The following is a 16,230-nucleotide window of genomic DNA, read 5'->3' on the forward strand; positions in this document are numbered from 1 at the left end:
GTCTGACTTGGCTGATTTTGTTGCTAATGCACTCAGTTTGTCTTAATTAGCACCAGCAATTTAGCTGGAAGTCATCCATGAAAAATAAAAATATTAGTGTATTATAATGTAGTAGTTCTGGCTGTGTCTGGCTCTGGTTATGGTTCATGTAGGTGTACAGTCATTTAGTTCATCAGTGTCTGGAGTAGTTTTAGAGGATGACTTTTGTGCCTCCTTTGCTTGCAAGGGTTTATGTTTTAATGGTATAGCATTGGACTGATAACTCAAATATAATGTCAAAGAGAGGCAGTCAGAGGCAGTCCAGACAGTATAGTGTATGAATAACTGAGCCACCACGTTATATACTACCTGTTATTTCTTTAGCTACTCAAAATATGCATAACTCAATAGAAATTTAAAGTATTTCATTTTGTTGGGTCTCATGTGATGACTGATCACAGTCACCTTTAAGCCCTCAGAGTGATTCATCCTGTCTGCTAAACATCATGTGTGAGCATTAAGGCAGAGGGTCAGAGGTCAGACCAAACATGGAGCTGTGAGCCACAGGTTGGTTGTACTCTGAATGTGTGACTCATGTCTGTTTTTTTTTATTGTACCTTTTTAAAGTGCAGGCTCCTTTGGTACAGTGGTGGCAGCTGCCTACGGTGTGAACTGTGAGCAGTTTAACAAAAACGTTGTGCAGAAATTCACAAGAAAACACGACCAAATAGTCCACAGCCGTTCTAACGGCTCCACGAGGACGCGTTTTAGCCTTAGGCTGCACGCTAACGCTAACAGCACGCTAACACGCTGGTGTTTAGCAGGATTAATGCTCACGGGATGTTTGTTTAGCATGTTAGCATCATAGACTGTGTATACAAAGGTTAGCATGCTAACATTTAATAATCTAAACAGATCACTAAACAAAAATTACAGATGATGCTGACGGGAGTATCATTAGTTTTGCGGGTATTTGATCATAAACCAAAATTCACCTACTTCACCAAAATGATTATAGGTCATCCCGAGGAGGCAGAATAAAATCTGTGCTATCCATTAGCTGAGAATGCTCTCTGTATAGATACAGCGTGTGGATAGCTAATAAGCAAATGGAAGTTTGAAAGAACAATTTTGTTTAGCAAAGTATTTTTTCCTGCTTTCCTCTTGTGTTTATCATCTTGTGATTTATCTTGCGACCGTTTGTAAACATCCCAAGAACTGGGTAAGCAAACACAGCCTCAGAGGACCTCCTGTGAGGGTCAGACACACACTTTCATGGCTGCAAGGATGAGAAAAAAATTAAAACTGCACCATTGTCCATCTGTGAAAAGTAATTATTATTATTATTGTAAATATTCACTGTATTGTATTACACTGTAGTTTAAGTGTTAAAGTACATGCAGTGTATGCATCACAGCATTACAAGAACCATGCAAGGGGACACTTTTAATGTATAAATGATAAAAAATACATTGGTAAATGTGAGAGGCTGAAAACTATTTGAACACGTTAAAATTAAATTAAAGGTGTAGCCAACTACCTCAGATGGCAGTGAGGAAGTAGAGCTTGAATGTTGAAGGTTAGAAGACGTCACTTCCCAGAAATCACGTGATGTACCCTAAACCTTCACCACTTCACCACCATGCACTGAGATGGGCTCAGAGATGGTCGTGATGACACAAAGCACTGTCGTTCACAAAAATATTTTCTAACGTGTCTTTAAATGATTGCTATCTGAATTGTCCAAAATATGAAACCATGGACTGTGCCCTTAAAGGGATAATCCACCTAAAACAAAAATCACATTATTCAAGTCACCTGGGTTGATTTGAGATATGAGTTGACAGGTGACTGACGCTGTGAACTGAGGTGGTTTTTGCAGAGTATAGGCACTTTTCAATGTGTTTGTGTTTTAAGCAGCTCGGGGTCTAAGGTTAAACAAACAAATCAAATGTCAAAACAGTCCTTCTCTTATTTCTTTAGTCACATTAGGTCTTGTTGTGTTAACCTCACAGATAAAAACATGTTGCCCTCCAGTAAAAACATCAAAGCAGTGTTCTCAAGTCAGTAACTTCAGACCAGTATAATCTTACACTGCAGTGATCATTCCTGCTGAATTAGTTAGAATTTCGATAATCTTTTTTCACAAGTGGAAACAGCAGGCTTTGGCTTGTAGAGGCTGACATTATATTCTGGACACACAGATGGATTATGGGACAGAAGAAGCCAAACTGCCCTGAAGATGAGACGAGTCAGATGCTGAGCTGAGACGCTGTGGCCCAACAGATGGGTAAATGCTGGGAGATGAAGAGTGTGAGGGAGGGGGGGGGGGGCGGGGGGGTGGGAGGGTGAGTCTGGGAGGGAGGAGCAGGGCTTTAAAAGGGTCAGAGGGGGCGAGTTCAAGAGAGCTTACCAGCGGCCATATTTGGACTGTGGGGTGTTGTTGGAGGAGGGGGGTGTTAATAGCAGCCCTCCAGTCATAAAAAGAGGGTGTGTCTGTTTTCCGAATGAATGAGCAGGCTGATAAGCTTTGTAAAGGGTCTCAGAGGAGGGAGAGGGAGAGGGGAGAGCAGGGCGACACTGGAGCAGACACTGTTGTCTTTGGCATGTTAAACACACAGTCTGCGGGCAGACACCTCACACTGCAGAGCACACGGTGATTCAGTTTGGATGTTTTGACTGGGTTTAGAATCAAGAGGATCAACTGGTTGGAGTTCTGGTGGAGGCGGTTTTCCTGGACGGAGTGTGGAGTTGGACAAGTTTGGGAAACGTCTCACCTGGATTCAAGGATGATGCTCAAGAAAGTGCGATTCAAGGTAGGAAATTTCACCTGTGTGTGTGTCACAGATGTTCTGTGTTATTGTGTTTGGACACATTCAGCGGGATGACGGCCCACACCATCACTATATCCAGGCTAGTTTCTATAGAAGTCCTGTTTAGAGTCATATTAAGATTTTAATTTAAGCTGTAAGCTAATAACATGTAGAGGTGGCCCAGTGTTTTCTCTCCCATGCTCCATTCACAGAACTAATCTGTGGCATTTTCACAGAAGAAAAACATCCATCTTGTTTCTCTCAATCTTGAGATTAACATAGTGATCTAACTCTTAACGGCTTGTTGCTCTTTCCTGAGGAAGCTCATCTGTCTCACAGGAAGTGATATGTACTCCTCCAGTTTTAAAAAGAGAAGAAATTCTCAATTAGTGAACACCATCATAAAGTGAACAGGGGAAAAAAGAAAAGTCTGTCAGAGAACTACAAAACACTCTGACTGACCTGTGATCTGTTTATATGTATACACTGAAAAAGATGAAAAATACCAGTCTTACTTCAAAGACAATAAAAAAAATCAGAATAAAATATTTGAACCTCTGACAGATTATTCATCCAATCTATCTGTATCCACTTTACCCTCGTTGAATAACTCTTAATCCACCTGTAATCCACAAGCTTTGTGTCTCATCCTTTTTTACAAAAACCTACAGTATGTGACTGAACAAAGCTGTGCTGGGCCTCTGTTGGATCTTCATCAGCAGCCCTGCCTCAGTTCAAAGGGAAAACCTGCTGCCTGCTGCTCAGGCTGTGTGGTGACACTGAGGCGATAATTACAGCACAGGGGCAGCAACAAGAGGAGCTTTAGCTGCTGGTTCTCACCAACTTTAAACACTACCATAAAAGGTTTACTGTTGTCCCCAGTCTGGGTAGGAAACATGCCACATTTCTTCCTATCAAATAATTATATATCATATCATTAATGTTGCTTGTTGTGTTTTCTTCCATATTCCTTTGCTATCCTGTGCTTTTTTGCTTATACTGAGCACATCTATGTTCATGCTTCTGTATTTTACCTTTTAACATTTTCATGTGCTTAATCCACCATTATACCTTTCAAAATAAAAGTGCTTCAGAGATATTGAAAGCAACAGGCTACAACATTATAGAACACACATTTTTTAAAGCAGTATTTATCAGTTTCTTTATGTATGCCCCACTTTATTTTCCCTGTGCTTTATTCTGTTATGCTGCCAACAATACTGTTTCTCTCATTCAAGTCTGACTGTATTCGGAGCAGTTAGTGCATTTAGTCTGGAGTCTTTACACAGTAGAACCTGGCTACACAATGTATTGATGGATTAGTTGTTGTCCCTGCAGGAGGTAAAGAGCCTGCAGGGGTCACATCAGGGAAGTGTGAGAGTAACTGTGGGTCACATATTGCTGTTAATGTCGCAGCCATCATGATCACATGATCATATCATTACTGTCACAACTGAGAGGATGTAATTACTGACATGCTTTAAGTTTAGAGTTTAGTCCAATGATACAGGGCAGAGTGGATGGGAGAGATCGGAGTCTCGTCCATAGTCACAGACTCCTGCTCTCACCTGTTCCTGCCAGCTGTTCCTGCCATCCACTCAGAGGTGACACTTTTCCCAGGCAGTGTGTCAAAGAGAGAGTGAGGCAGAGGGTCAGGTACCCTAAAAGTGAGAGTGAGAGAAGCCAAGTAAACAAAAGCAGTGGAAGACAGAGGTGGAGGGTGAATGAATGTCTCACATTAGCTCCTGATTTCTTAAGCACATAGAAAAATAGTGAGACGGTGCAGTTTCCCCAGCTTTATCTGTAGCACCACAGAGGTGTGATTCTGTAGAACCACTGGGTTCTACTTCATACGCAACAATTTTTATATTAAGAGTAAAGTATGGCAGAAAGACAGGCAGGCTGGATGTTGGATGAATTCTGTATCTATATGTGGAATTTCCTCTCTGTGAGAGTTCACAGCAGCAGGTCTGCTGACCATCAAACTGTCCTCAGCAGCTTTTTGTTTGGATCTCTCCTCACACTGCTCTGCTACATTCTGTCTGCCACCTCCTCCTAAACATAGGCATCTCTTTGACATACCGATTCACTTCATTTTGTTTTGGTTTTTTTTTGATAAATGGTTAAATAGACCTTTTCATTAATGAAAAGCGTTTTTGACATTTTTTTAGTTGACAAGGACAGATCCTCTGAGACAGCATTTAGATTCTGAAATACAAAATTTCCTGTCACTTTATAAAGGGGAACCTCATCTTGCAGCTGTGGAAATACAACTGACATGCAGGGCAAAAATACATTCATATATTAAATTTAAAACTGGCAGCCATTAGCAAGTTCACAAGCTGAAGAACTAGACACAGCTAACTTTAATGGTGATTTTTAGCCACGCCTGGTCTGGCATGGAAATGTCGGCCAGTCGTGCTTCACTTTGCACAGTACACTGGTTTATGGCTTAATACCTACAAGACTGATGACATTTCCATCAGCCTCAGCTTGACTTTGTGTTCACTGCTAATTAACAAGTGGAACGTGAAATTAAAAAGGTGAAGAATGCCATTGGCATTAGCACAGAGTTCTTAAATAAAGCCTCACAGAGCTTCTGACCTGGTTGTCAACTCTCAGTCTTGATAAATTAACAATTGTGAATGATAATGACCCAAAGTGTCGTCCTTCATGGTTAATATCTGTAAAGCTGCTGCCACTGATTTCTCCTGTCAGCTGTGAGTCAGTTTACATCAGCAGCACTAGGTGGCACTAGTGTTCTGCTTTTCCCCCTGTTCTCCGTCTCAGACATCACCTTAAAGAAATGATGCCTGAAGCTAAACTCTCAGTAATCCTTCAGAACACCAGTGCTCCCAGACATTTGTCTATATTAAACCACTGCTGGCCGTTGTCAAAAACAGGAACAACATGTCAGCACTGAAAGACGGAGCATGACATGAAGATTGACAGGGAAACGATTGTAGGAATACTCAGTCACTCAGCAGTAGTGTTGTTCTATAAAACATTTCTCTGGTGGCACATTGTAGGCCCACAACAGAGCTGCAGCTTCCTTCAAATATGGCCCCGGGGTGCGGGGGCAACATGTGGGAGTCTGATCCACCACCCATCAACTGCAAATACATCCTGGCAAAAAAATGATGACCCATTTCCTTCAAATCTTTACAGTACATTCCTCCCCCTCTGCCGGGCCCGAATCGCTTGGTAATTGAATTTCCACCCCGGTCGACAGTATCAGAGGCGCGCAGAGACGTCCAAGCTTTTTGTTCAAGAAGTGAGATACTCCAATCATCTGCACGGATCAAGTCAGCGCCCATCGAGCCCTTTGATGTTCATAATGAGCGCTTCCCTCAGCTCAGCCCTGCAGCGCTTCACTGTATGTTTCTATAAAGGCGTTAGGATTTGAATGGGTGCGTGGGTGCTGTTGTGGTGCAGGGGAGGAGGGGAGCCGAACCAAATGTGCTTTTCATTAAAGATGAAAGGAGTGAGAGCTTTTACTGTCTCAGACGTCTGCTTATGCGAAGTGTGAGGGTGCGTGTGTGCACACACATAAAAGAGAAATTCACCTTTGACCCCCAGTGATTTGTGGTTACCTGGGGGCACTGCGTGGATGAGCAGATGAGGCTCAGTGCCATGTTGGCTAGCATTTTTCTATCCATACAGACAAAACAGAAAAGACAATTTAAGGTCTTCTTTGCACTTGTCGCCTCTCTTTGTATATTCGCTGCATGCATATTAAAGCCGCTCAAGGCAATCTCACACATATTCAGCTCAGAGGGAGAAGTTTTCATTCCAAGCTTCTGTTGGCACCAATCCCATAACAGATAATGTGAGGTGACAATATTTCCTGTTTTACCAAAGGATTAAATGTCCACATGTAATGTGAAATGTCACTCGCAGTGACTCCATGTTGTTGTGGGAACCCCGTGGAATGTTTTGACCGCTAGTAGCGCCATGGAGTAGTGTTTTAATTTGTTGATCCTTGTTTGGAGGATGCAGATGCATGTGTGAGCACGCAGGCAGTGGGATACACATTCACGCCACCGGTTTCATGCTGTTCTGCTAATCGGTCGTCGGCGGTAATAACGTGCAAAGAAGATTAGCAATATGCCCTCAGAGGCAGGGAAGAAGAGTGACAGCTAACAAACCTGGGTGTAAACAATGAGGGATTCAACATATATTTGAATAAAACTGGCTTTGCAGATGTTTTATGAGGAATGAGATGTCCTCAACATGTGCATTTAGTAAGAAATGAAGTGCAGTTTTTGTTTGTTTAGCACAAAACTTACATAATGAATCATTTAAGTGTGGATGACAGCATTTACACTTTTACACAGTCAAGCTTTTTGAAACAGCCTGAGGCCCTTGTTGTTTTAGAAGTTATGGTTCAGTGTCACTGACCTTATCAACCTTGTTTCCAGTGAACAGCTTTTTTTTTCAGCACAGTGAGTTGGTAAATGCTTAGGTTATCTAAGTTGTGTCTCGTCAGGATGAAAATACAGATTTTTTTTCCAGGAGTAAGTCAGACTACACAAGAACTTAAAACAGAGTAAATAGTGGACTCATGTTCATCAGCTCCTGACCTGTATCTGCATTTACTGCTGCTGCACAGTTGGCTGATTGGATAATCTCTTGAATAAGCAGGTGTACAGATGTTCCTCATAAGGAACGCAGTGAGTGTTTAAAGCCAATGGAAAGACGCAAACGGGCAAGAATAGACACTAATTTGCCCGGGGCAGTGCAGACTGAGGTGAAGAAGCATCAGCCCGAGCTGTAAATGTTCAAACTTGAGTGAAAGATTTACCCTTATCCTGGAGCTTTAGGAATCTAGCATTACCTCAGAAACATACTAAGACAAAAGGAAAAAGTGGGACAGCTGTAAAAACGACAGAAGGAAGTGGAGTTTTCTTGTGTGTTCTGAGATCAGTCAGAGGCTAAGCTGCCACACAGACACACACAAAGTCGCTTCACGCTAGCTGGCTAACAGCCAACATATTTACTGTTTGGTCTAAATCCTAGTCTGTTCTAATTCTCAGAGGTTGACTCTGAGAGGCTGAAAAGACACAGTCATAATTTATTGAGGAAAATATAATGTTGTAATATTAGAGCACAGATGTCTGGTATAGAAAGAGAACAAAACCCTGCTGCTGGAAGAACTAGAGCAATAAGAAGATTGTTGTTAGTGTTGCTGAGCAGTGGAGAATGTGAGGAGGTGGTCATGGTGGGAGGCAGAGCTTGTTTCCAAAGTGGAGACTGAGCAAGAGAAGGAGTTTTAAGAGCCAAGCATCTCAGTAGTGATTAACACTCCTCTCAGCCTACGTGGATGTATTATCGCAGTTCTGCTCTGTGCAGCTTTAAGTGTCTGCAGAGAGACGATTTCCCATGCAGCTGCCATAACCACATCAGAATTTCATTTGGATAAACAGATTCAATACGTTGGGATGTTTTTCTCTGTAGCAGCTGTGTGATTTAGGCTGACAGATGAGTGTACTCCATATAAATCATGATAAATCCCACCCAGCCTCACAGGAATGTTAGGCATGTGCAGTTTGTCATGTAATTCAGAATAAAGCTTTTCCAGAGCAGGACATGCAGCGTATACGCACACAAACGCATGCAGTGGTTTAGTGGCCTCTCATGGTGGAGAGGCTGGTTAGATCCAATAACCAGTTGGTTCAGAGAGGAATCACTTGCTATGCAGTGGTTCTGCTCTCCACCGCTGGATACATTATTGTAGACTGTGGAATCACAGAAACACAGCATTACTTTCCCTCTCTGTTAAGCTGTGTGAATCAGCCTTACAGAAAGTATGTTAGTGTTATTTCACGTCTGTGCAGGAAAAACTCTTCGCCACAACAAACGTAGCTCAGACACCAGAATACTCACCACAGCACATTGTGGGTGTACACGTCCACATTTGCGTGACCTCAGTCTTGTTTGTGAGTTTGTCTGGACATTTGTATTCTATTTACGTCCATCCTCTCTAGAATAGAGCCAACGGAGCGATCAGTGTCACGGCAGCGTGGACCAATCAGAACAACCATTGAAATCTACGGCACAGTGTACCTCTGTGTCTGGAGACCTCTGTCCACTTAAATCTGTAAGTGCTGCCTGTCAACAACATGTGGAAACAAGAACCAGAACCGACTTCTATGTATGACAGTGCTATGAATTTGCCAAGTCAGCACTCAGTCAGATCTTCATCTATCACAGCTGTTGTGAGAACACAAATATGCATGAGGCCACATGAAAAGGATATGCAACATCCTGCCGTGCACAGGCAGCTCCTCAGTCTGAGGATTTTATTAAATTTTATCATGCAAGACCTGCAGACAGGTGACAAATGAAAGGACAAAATACTGATCACCAAATCTGGGGATACATGGTTTTCTTTGGACGGCGTGTGAAAGATTAAACAGGTGTGTGTTAAAGCTCTTGACCATGTTAATACTAGTAGTCTGAAAAAAAAAAAAAAAAAAAAAACGTAACTGAGTGCCCGCTAACTAGCTTTTCATTTATCAACGGATGGAGTTGGCTATGTTGGTACTTTGGATGCTGAGAATGAATGAGGCTTGTACACTCATAGAGTTTTTAAAAGGCTTCTGTAGACAGTGTACAGTAATAGAAGTGAACATGTGGGAAAATGTGGCTCAGAATAACTAGCTTCAGTCTGAGAGAATAAATGTCTGTTCTCCAGTGAGACGTTGCCCCCTCACTGTATCCCACTCATGTTCAGCACCTTGTTTACCTGCGAGTCCAGTTTAAGGTTAACATTTCTGCAGGTTTTCACGAACAACGCAGGATTTCTTTATCCAGAAGAATGAGTGCCTTGTGCACTGTAGCCGTGTTGGGGCGAGGCTGACCGGACAGGAAAGCTGGGAGAGAGAGAGAGAGGTACATGTGTTCAAGCAGTGTGTGTGTGTGTGTGAGAGAGAGAGAGAGAGATAGGGAGAGAAAGAGAGAGAGTAATGCCAAAGGAAGAGAGAGAGTGAAAGACCATGCATGTGAGTCAAGAGAGAGTGAGAGGGAGGGGACCAGCAGCAGCCAGACAGTGTGTGTCAGCAGTGCTGGCCACATGGCTTTAGCCAAGTGTGTGCTATGACCGTAAGAGACAGAGTGTGTGAGTCTAGTCTAAGAGGAGACACTGAGTGAGAGACCCTGACGACAGAATAGAGAGACAGAGTGAGAGAGAGGGAGAGGACACAGAGAAAGCCACCCCTTTGGATGCCAGTCAGAGTTTTGTCTCTTTCTTTGTGTTTTTGAAGTGTGACACCAGCAGTCCCGTCCCGTCTTTATGAGCAGCAGTGGTGTGTTTGTTTAGTCCTGTGGTGTTACTGGACCGTCCCACCACACACACCCACCACTCAGTCAGGTAAAGTTGAAGCGTCACACGTTTATGATTAAAGAGTGACTGTTGTTTTCTCACAGGCAGCTTGTTTTCAAGACACTAGGGTTACGTGTGTGTGTGTGTGTGTGCATGCTCTCTTTCCTTTTTTTGTGGTCAATAATGTGTAATTAGATTTTAAAGCAGTAAAGGACTTGCCTTTTTGTGTCATGATTTGCAAATGATATTTCTGTGATTTCCATGTGATCACAGTATAGAAGCTGCTGAAAATGTAGGAAAGAACCAAAACATTGGTGTCAGATCTAATTATGGACCTGCTGCTCACTGCCTTCATCACAAATCATTCAGCAGAAGTTTAACTGATCATTGTCTCTTCCCTGTGTGGGATCTTGGGAATGTTTACTTCTCTGGAGGTTGAGTGTTGTCCTTGGTTTTTCAGCAGCACAGTCACAACAGTTCAGGCTGAGTTTGTCAGGTGGAAGCTGCTCACTGTAAAGCCTGAGACACTTAGGACTGATTTGCATGTTGTATCACACATAGAGCTGAATGAGCTTTAAAGCTGCACTAATCTTTATTTTCCCATTAACACTGGATCAGGTGACCATGTGTAATGTGAAAGAGGTGACTCTTTCACTGACGAACCCACCCAGAATTGTCACCTGACTCAGCAGCTCAGAGTGTTTTGTCTATCAGCTCATTGTTTTGGTCACTCATAAACACACTGTACTTGCTCGGCACCAAGTGGCAGACAAAGTTAGCAGCTAGCTTGCTGGTGCACCTGTAGAGACAGTTGGTGGGGACCAAAACAGTGCTAAAAGGAGAAGGACTATGGGACTGAGATTTATCAGACAAGTAGCACAAATAGATGAGAGTCACTGAGTGAGCAAACTGACGTACAGTGTAGGTTAATCAGCTGTTCACAGCAACATTGGCCACTATAAGCTACTGGTTATACCAAACCATGCAAACCTATAGCAGTAGTCAGTGTATCAAGGATTGCATTAAGGTGTGTTTTACTGCTTAGGAATTTCAGTTTTTATACCCAAGAGTAATAATATGCTTTTTTTTTTTTTTTTTAAGTTTCTTAGTTTAAACAATCCAAAACACAATCACATTTACATTTGTTGTAGTGATATTGGAAAGCCCAATCAAATATAGAGTAAATATAACCTGGGATAACCGCTGAGCACAGATAGACAGTGTTGCTGTACATGTAGGAAAATAAGTTTGAGACGGTGACGAAATCAGCGAAGCAACGGTCTGTGAGAGGCAGGGCTCTCTCACTGCCACGTTAGTTTCTCGGCCTCCTGAAACACAGGCTGCTTTATAGGCCGAGGGAGTGAGAGAGAGAGAGAGAGAGAGAGAGAGAGAGAGAGAGAGACCCATACAGGGTTTGTTGTTGTTTGAACCTCCCGACCAAAGCAGAGCCGGGCCACATTTTTCGGGCGCCTGGCAGAGAAAACGCCTATGTAGAGTTCCCAGACTGCAGCGACTCTCCAGCTAGTGATAATAAATCCTTTGTTATGTGAGCTCATTCTGTTAAGAGCATAATCAGGCCAGCACAGAGGCACTCTATCTACTCCCCCCATCACCCTCACCCCCACACCCAACATTTATCCATACCCAGTCTCATTCTCCTACTGGCTCCCCTGTGTTGGGTCTTAATGCCCCCTCTGTGTGTTCTGGGTGCTCCACTTCTGCTATTAGCAAATACTGGTGACCTTGAATGTGATCAGGCTGTATGTTTTTTCCTGGAGTGAACCAGTCTTGTTGTATTTTCACCACCAGAGGACTGTAATACGCTATTAATTTCAGCGTATCATTGCTGCTTAGTGTATGACCCTTGGGAGACGAATGAATTTATAGAGGAAAAATTAGGAAATGCTGGCAAAGTCTGGTTGTAACTTTGGAGAAGGAGTCAGATCATCAGTACATGCAGCCAGTTTGCTTCAGAGTCACACAATTACAACATCAGGGCCCTGATGGTGATTATTTGTTGATTAAAGTGGTAATCGACCTCCGTGTGTAAACTGGAGTGTGTGTGTACTACAGATGAGGCTGTGTTCATTTATTTTATGTTGCACTAATTGACTTGATTGATTAGTGAATTGTTCGATTCAAGACCTGAGTGCATAATGAGGGGTTCACTTTTAAAGTAATGATAATACAAATGTAACAAAAAAAAAACAAACAAAAATATGTTTCCATTTTAATATAATTAAAATTGCAGTTTTCTAATCAACCTTCTGATGACTCACATGAATTTTGCGCATGTTACACTGATTGGCCTGATTTGTATAATTCATGATTAAAGGTCGGAATCCAGATGAAATGATAAAAATGTTGTAGAGATGTAAAGCACCAGACACCTCCAGTATAAGTTTTGCATGGCTTTGAAAACATTTCACAGATTATCAGGGTAGAAATGTGTATTCAAATATATGGCCATCGTTTCTAAAACTAATTACAACATTAAATTCAAGTTAACTGCTAATATATGGAAACTCAGCAACACATCTAAGAAGACTGGCTTCTTCTTAGATGTGTATGTCATCTGCAGATTGTACAACAAACCTTCAGGTTGGTCAAATTTATATGGATGATCACTTCAGGGCTGCACCAGTCAGTATAAATCAGCAATGTGCTGAAATGGCTGTGTGCCGTGTGTAAGGTATCGCTCATGGTGACAAACCCACAGAGAATTGCCTTCTGACTCTGTGGTTCCCTCAGCTCTGTGGAGCGTTTTAGCACCTTTCAGCTCACTGGTTTGGTTTTCCAGACCACAGCTCTACTGTTTGCTTTACTGTCACCATTCTCCTCAGTGTTATTTACAGCAGCAGCTGGAAGCGGTTTTCACAACACAAGCTCTGATAAACCCACTGTGCACCAGCTGGCCAGCACCGAACGCACAAAGCTGGCAACGCCTTGGTGTAGATGGTGCATTTAGCAGCTAAAGAGCCAGATATGTTGCCTAGGAGTTGGTGAGGAGCAAAGCTGAGCTAAAGGAAACAACAAATACAAACATGACTCCAGATCAATGCTAGCATGTAATCTGTAACAGCCTTATCAGATTAAAAAAAACTTTAGGTGCTTTAATTCAGTTTATTTTTACCCACTCTCTTAATAACAGCTAACTCATAAGAATTCATATGAAGTTGTCATATTTTGATTGAATTTCATATCATATGTTGGATCATATGTTGGGTCTTAGACTGTTTCAGTCACTGCCCCCAGAACTGCATCTCTAACGGGGGAGGAAGTAGTGAGGAGGAGGTTACTGTAGGTCAAGCTTGTACTCTATCCTGACATACTCACTGCACTTTGTTACTCACTCAAACAGCTGTGCAATCTACTGTCTGCTGCCTCTCTAACAGCTGCAGCATGTACAAGTCTGTCTCTCACACACACACACACACCCAAACAGGCAGCCAATCAGAATGCATGTCGTTCTCAGACTGGGATATGACCTCTGCAGATTTCTCCCCCTTTCTTTTTTTTCCTCCCCCATAATTTCCTCCCTTCATTGTGTTTGTCTTTTATCTGCTCCAAGCCTTCAGGCCAGCGATTCATCCCAAAACAAAGACATAATCATTCTCAGACTGCTCACCTCACTCGTTCTCTGACAGCCTTTTCTCCTCTCGTACTCACAGACTCAGATGTAAAGACTGTCTGAGATATTCTGTGCTTATAACACAGTTATTTACAGCATCTAACCGGCCGTGCTGGAATGAGCTGCAGTCGTACACGCGAACGTGCACGTCAAAAAACAAATACGCACACGTCACAGTGTTGTCCCCAAGGGGTTGCCACAGTAACACAGAATTTGGCAGAGGCATCGGTCTGGGAAAGGATGATCTCATTGTGTTTGGCTGCTGCTCCTCATCTTCACCTGGCCTTTTTGGAAACACACTCACACGCACACAGTTCTGTATGAAAATCTGTGTGTCTGATCCATCCCTGACAATCTTCTACAGGTGTGCCCAAGCATCTGGCATTCCTTACGTTCAGGGCGGGGCGGGGCGGTAGGGGGGGGCTTCTGATGCTAAACTTTCCACCTTCGTGAGGAGAAGAGTTCCTCTGTGGGGCTGAGGAATGCAGAGAGTAAGGCGAAACGACAACACATTGTACCCCACAATAACAAAATGTCCTGGATTTCACCTCACATGCATTTTGTTTCAAAGCAGTGAAATGTGATCCACAGTTTAAGCCACATTGACTGCTGTGTGTTGTGTTGTGTTGTGTATTGACTGGTGATATTAGGCATGTTTTCCAGAGACTGACCCAGAAGGAAGTAGAGTAAGTGTTTCCAGAGGCTGCTGAATGTCCTCACGGTGTAATGAGGCTGAATGACAGGACAATACAAAGAGATACAGAGGGCTGTTTGGCTGTCTGTAAGCATGTCTGCTCTTTGGATCAGTTTCCATGACTCAAAGGGATATCCCACACTGCCCCCAGCCTCCCTTCCTTTCCCTTCCCTCCCCACCCCTGCCTCCACCTACTCCCCGTCACTCCCTTCTTTCATAGTTTACCACCAACAGTGTTCAATCCAACATACGGCTAAGCCGGGTGGATTTTGGAAGTATTAAAATATGGATGCAGAGTGGATTTTAAAGCTTACTTTGGAATGAGCTGAAAGTTGTGAAGGAGAGCATCAACAGAGAAGAGAGAGAGAGGAGGGTGAGTGACACTGTAAATGTATGTGTGTGTTTCAGTGTTGGAGTGTTTTACTTCATGTCCTGTTGAAGTTAAGGCTGCTCCTTCCGGCTGCTGGCAGGAGAGAAACATGCTGTTGTGTTTGTTTGGGGACAAACAGGAAGCTGTTGGCTCATTAGGGAAGCAGTTCTACCAAGACTCACATAGGAGCATCTGAACTGAACTGATCTGAAGTAATGGAGCGTGTGCAGTAAATTGTCATATTAGTTAGCTGGCATGAAAAGCTGTATTAGGCTTTTATCAGTACTGGTCTTTTAACTCCTGTATAATGTACTAATATAGTTTTACTGACTGAATATGTATTGTTGAATTCAATTAATATTGTATTGGTTGCACATGCTGTTTATATCCAGGATTTCAGTGATGGGATTTAGTGTATCAAGAACACTAATCAGTACTTTTACTGATAATAAAAACTGTCCAGTTATGGAATATTGATTATAAAACAATTACAAATGTAAGCAAAGCTCTGGGCACTTCTGGGAAAATTGAATATTTTGTTGATTTCTGAAGGTGAAAGATAGATATACAGTAAATTCTGTTTGCTGCAGAGGTTGTATTTACGATGTTTCATTCAAAAATCAACAAAGCGACTGCATGGTGGTCGTTTGCCTCCTCTGTGTACTGGACCTTTGTCATCATGGTTACAGTAATAAACATGGGATTAAGCTTATGTAATGGTCATGGTTTGGTTACATTTAGGCACAAAAACGACTTTGTAAGATTTAGGAAAAGATCATGGTTTGGGATAAAATAAGTACTTCCATAAGGTTAGAGGACCTTCGTCATCATGGTTACAAACGCAAACAAAGTTGTGGGATGGTCATAGATAAAACAAACAGCAATGACTAACTAAACCTGTAATTATCACCGTTAACCATCACTGATCCACTCAGATTTCTCTTGAGAAACCTTGGTGGTGTCCTGACCCTCGTACTGAATATAATAAAAGTAATAATTTATAACAATTTCATTGAAGTGAATAAGTATTTTGTCAGCTAATTATAATAACAGTGAGGATACAGTTAGATTAATACTAGTTTCTGCGGTTAGTGTTTGAGCTTTCTGAACTTTTGATGTTTTCCTCCAGACTTTAATTTGAGGCTGGGATGAATCTAGGCTACAAAACTGCATATTCTTTCACATCTGGCTGGAAATATCACATTAGAATCTATTCAGGCTTGTGCTTCCCATTAACACCTTTAATGATTAATGATTCAAACTGTATTATCTAATACCACCTCTGATATTACATTCATATCCACAGCCCAGTATTGCCTCCATAGATATATCAGTCTAACCCTCATACCCACAAACACATGTTCCTGTCCCCACTGGTGTGTTGTGGCCATGCAGTGTGTGTGAACCTTAGTGTGGATC

The 16,230-nt window shown here is 42.4% G+C and overlaps 1 protein-coding gene across 1 annotated transcript in view; it reads left to right on the forward strand.

The window, feature by feature from the left end:
* The first annotated feature begins 2,706 nt into the window (after positions 1-2,706).
* The window catches only part of phldb1b (pleckstrin homology-like domain, family B, member 1b), a 98,995-nt gene continuing 85,471 nt past the window's right edge, over positions 2,707-16,230 (forward strand). The window contains exon 1 of the mRNA XM_041046953.1: positions 2,707-2,795. Within this exon, the coding sequence (XP_040902887.1) occupies positions 2,769-2,795 (27 nt within the window). The 5' untranslated portion in view covers positions 2,707-2,768. The remainder of the gene's footprint in view (positions 2,796-16,230) is intronic.

Source organism: Toxotes jaculatrix, chromosome 9 (assembly GCF_017976425.1).
Source record: "Toxotes jaculatrix isolate fToxJac2 chromosome 9, fToxJac2.pri, whole genome shotgun sequence".
Classification (NCBI taxonomy): Eukaryota; Metazoa; Chordata; class Actinopteri; family Toxotidae; genus Toxotes; species Toxotes jaculatrix.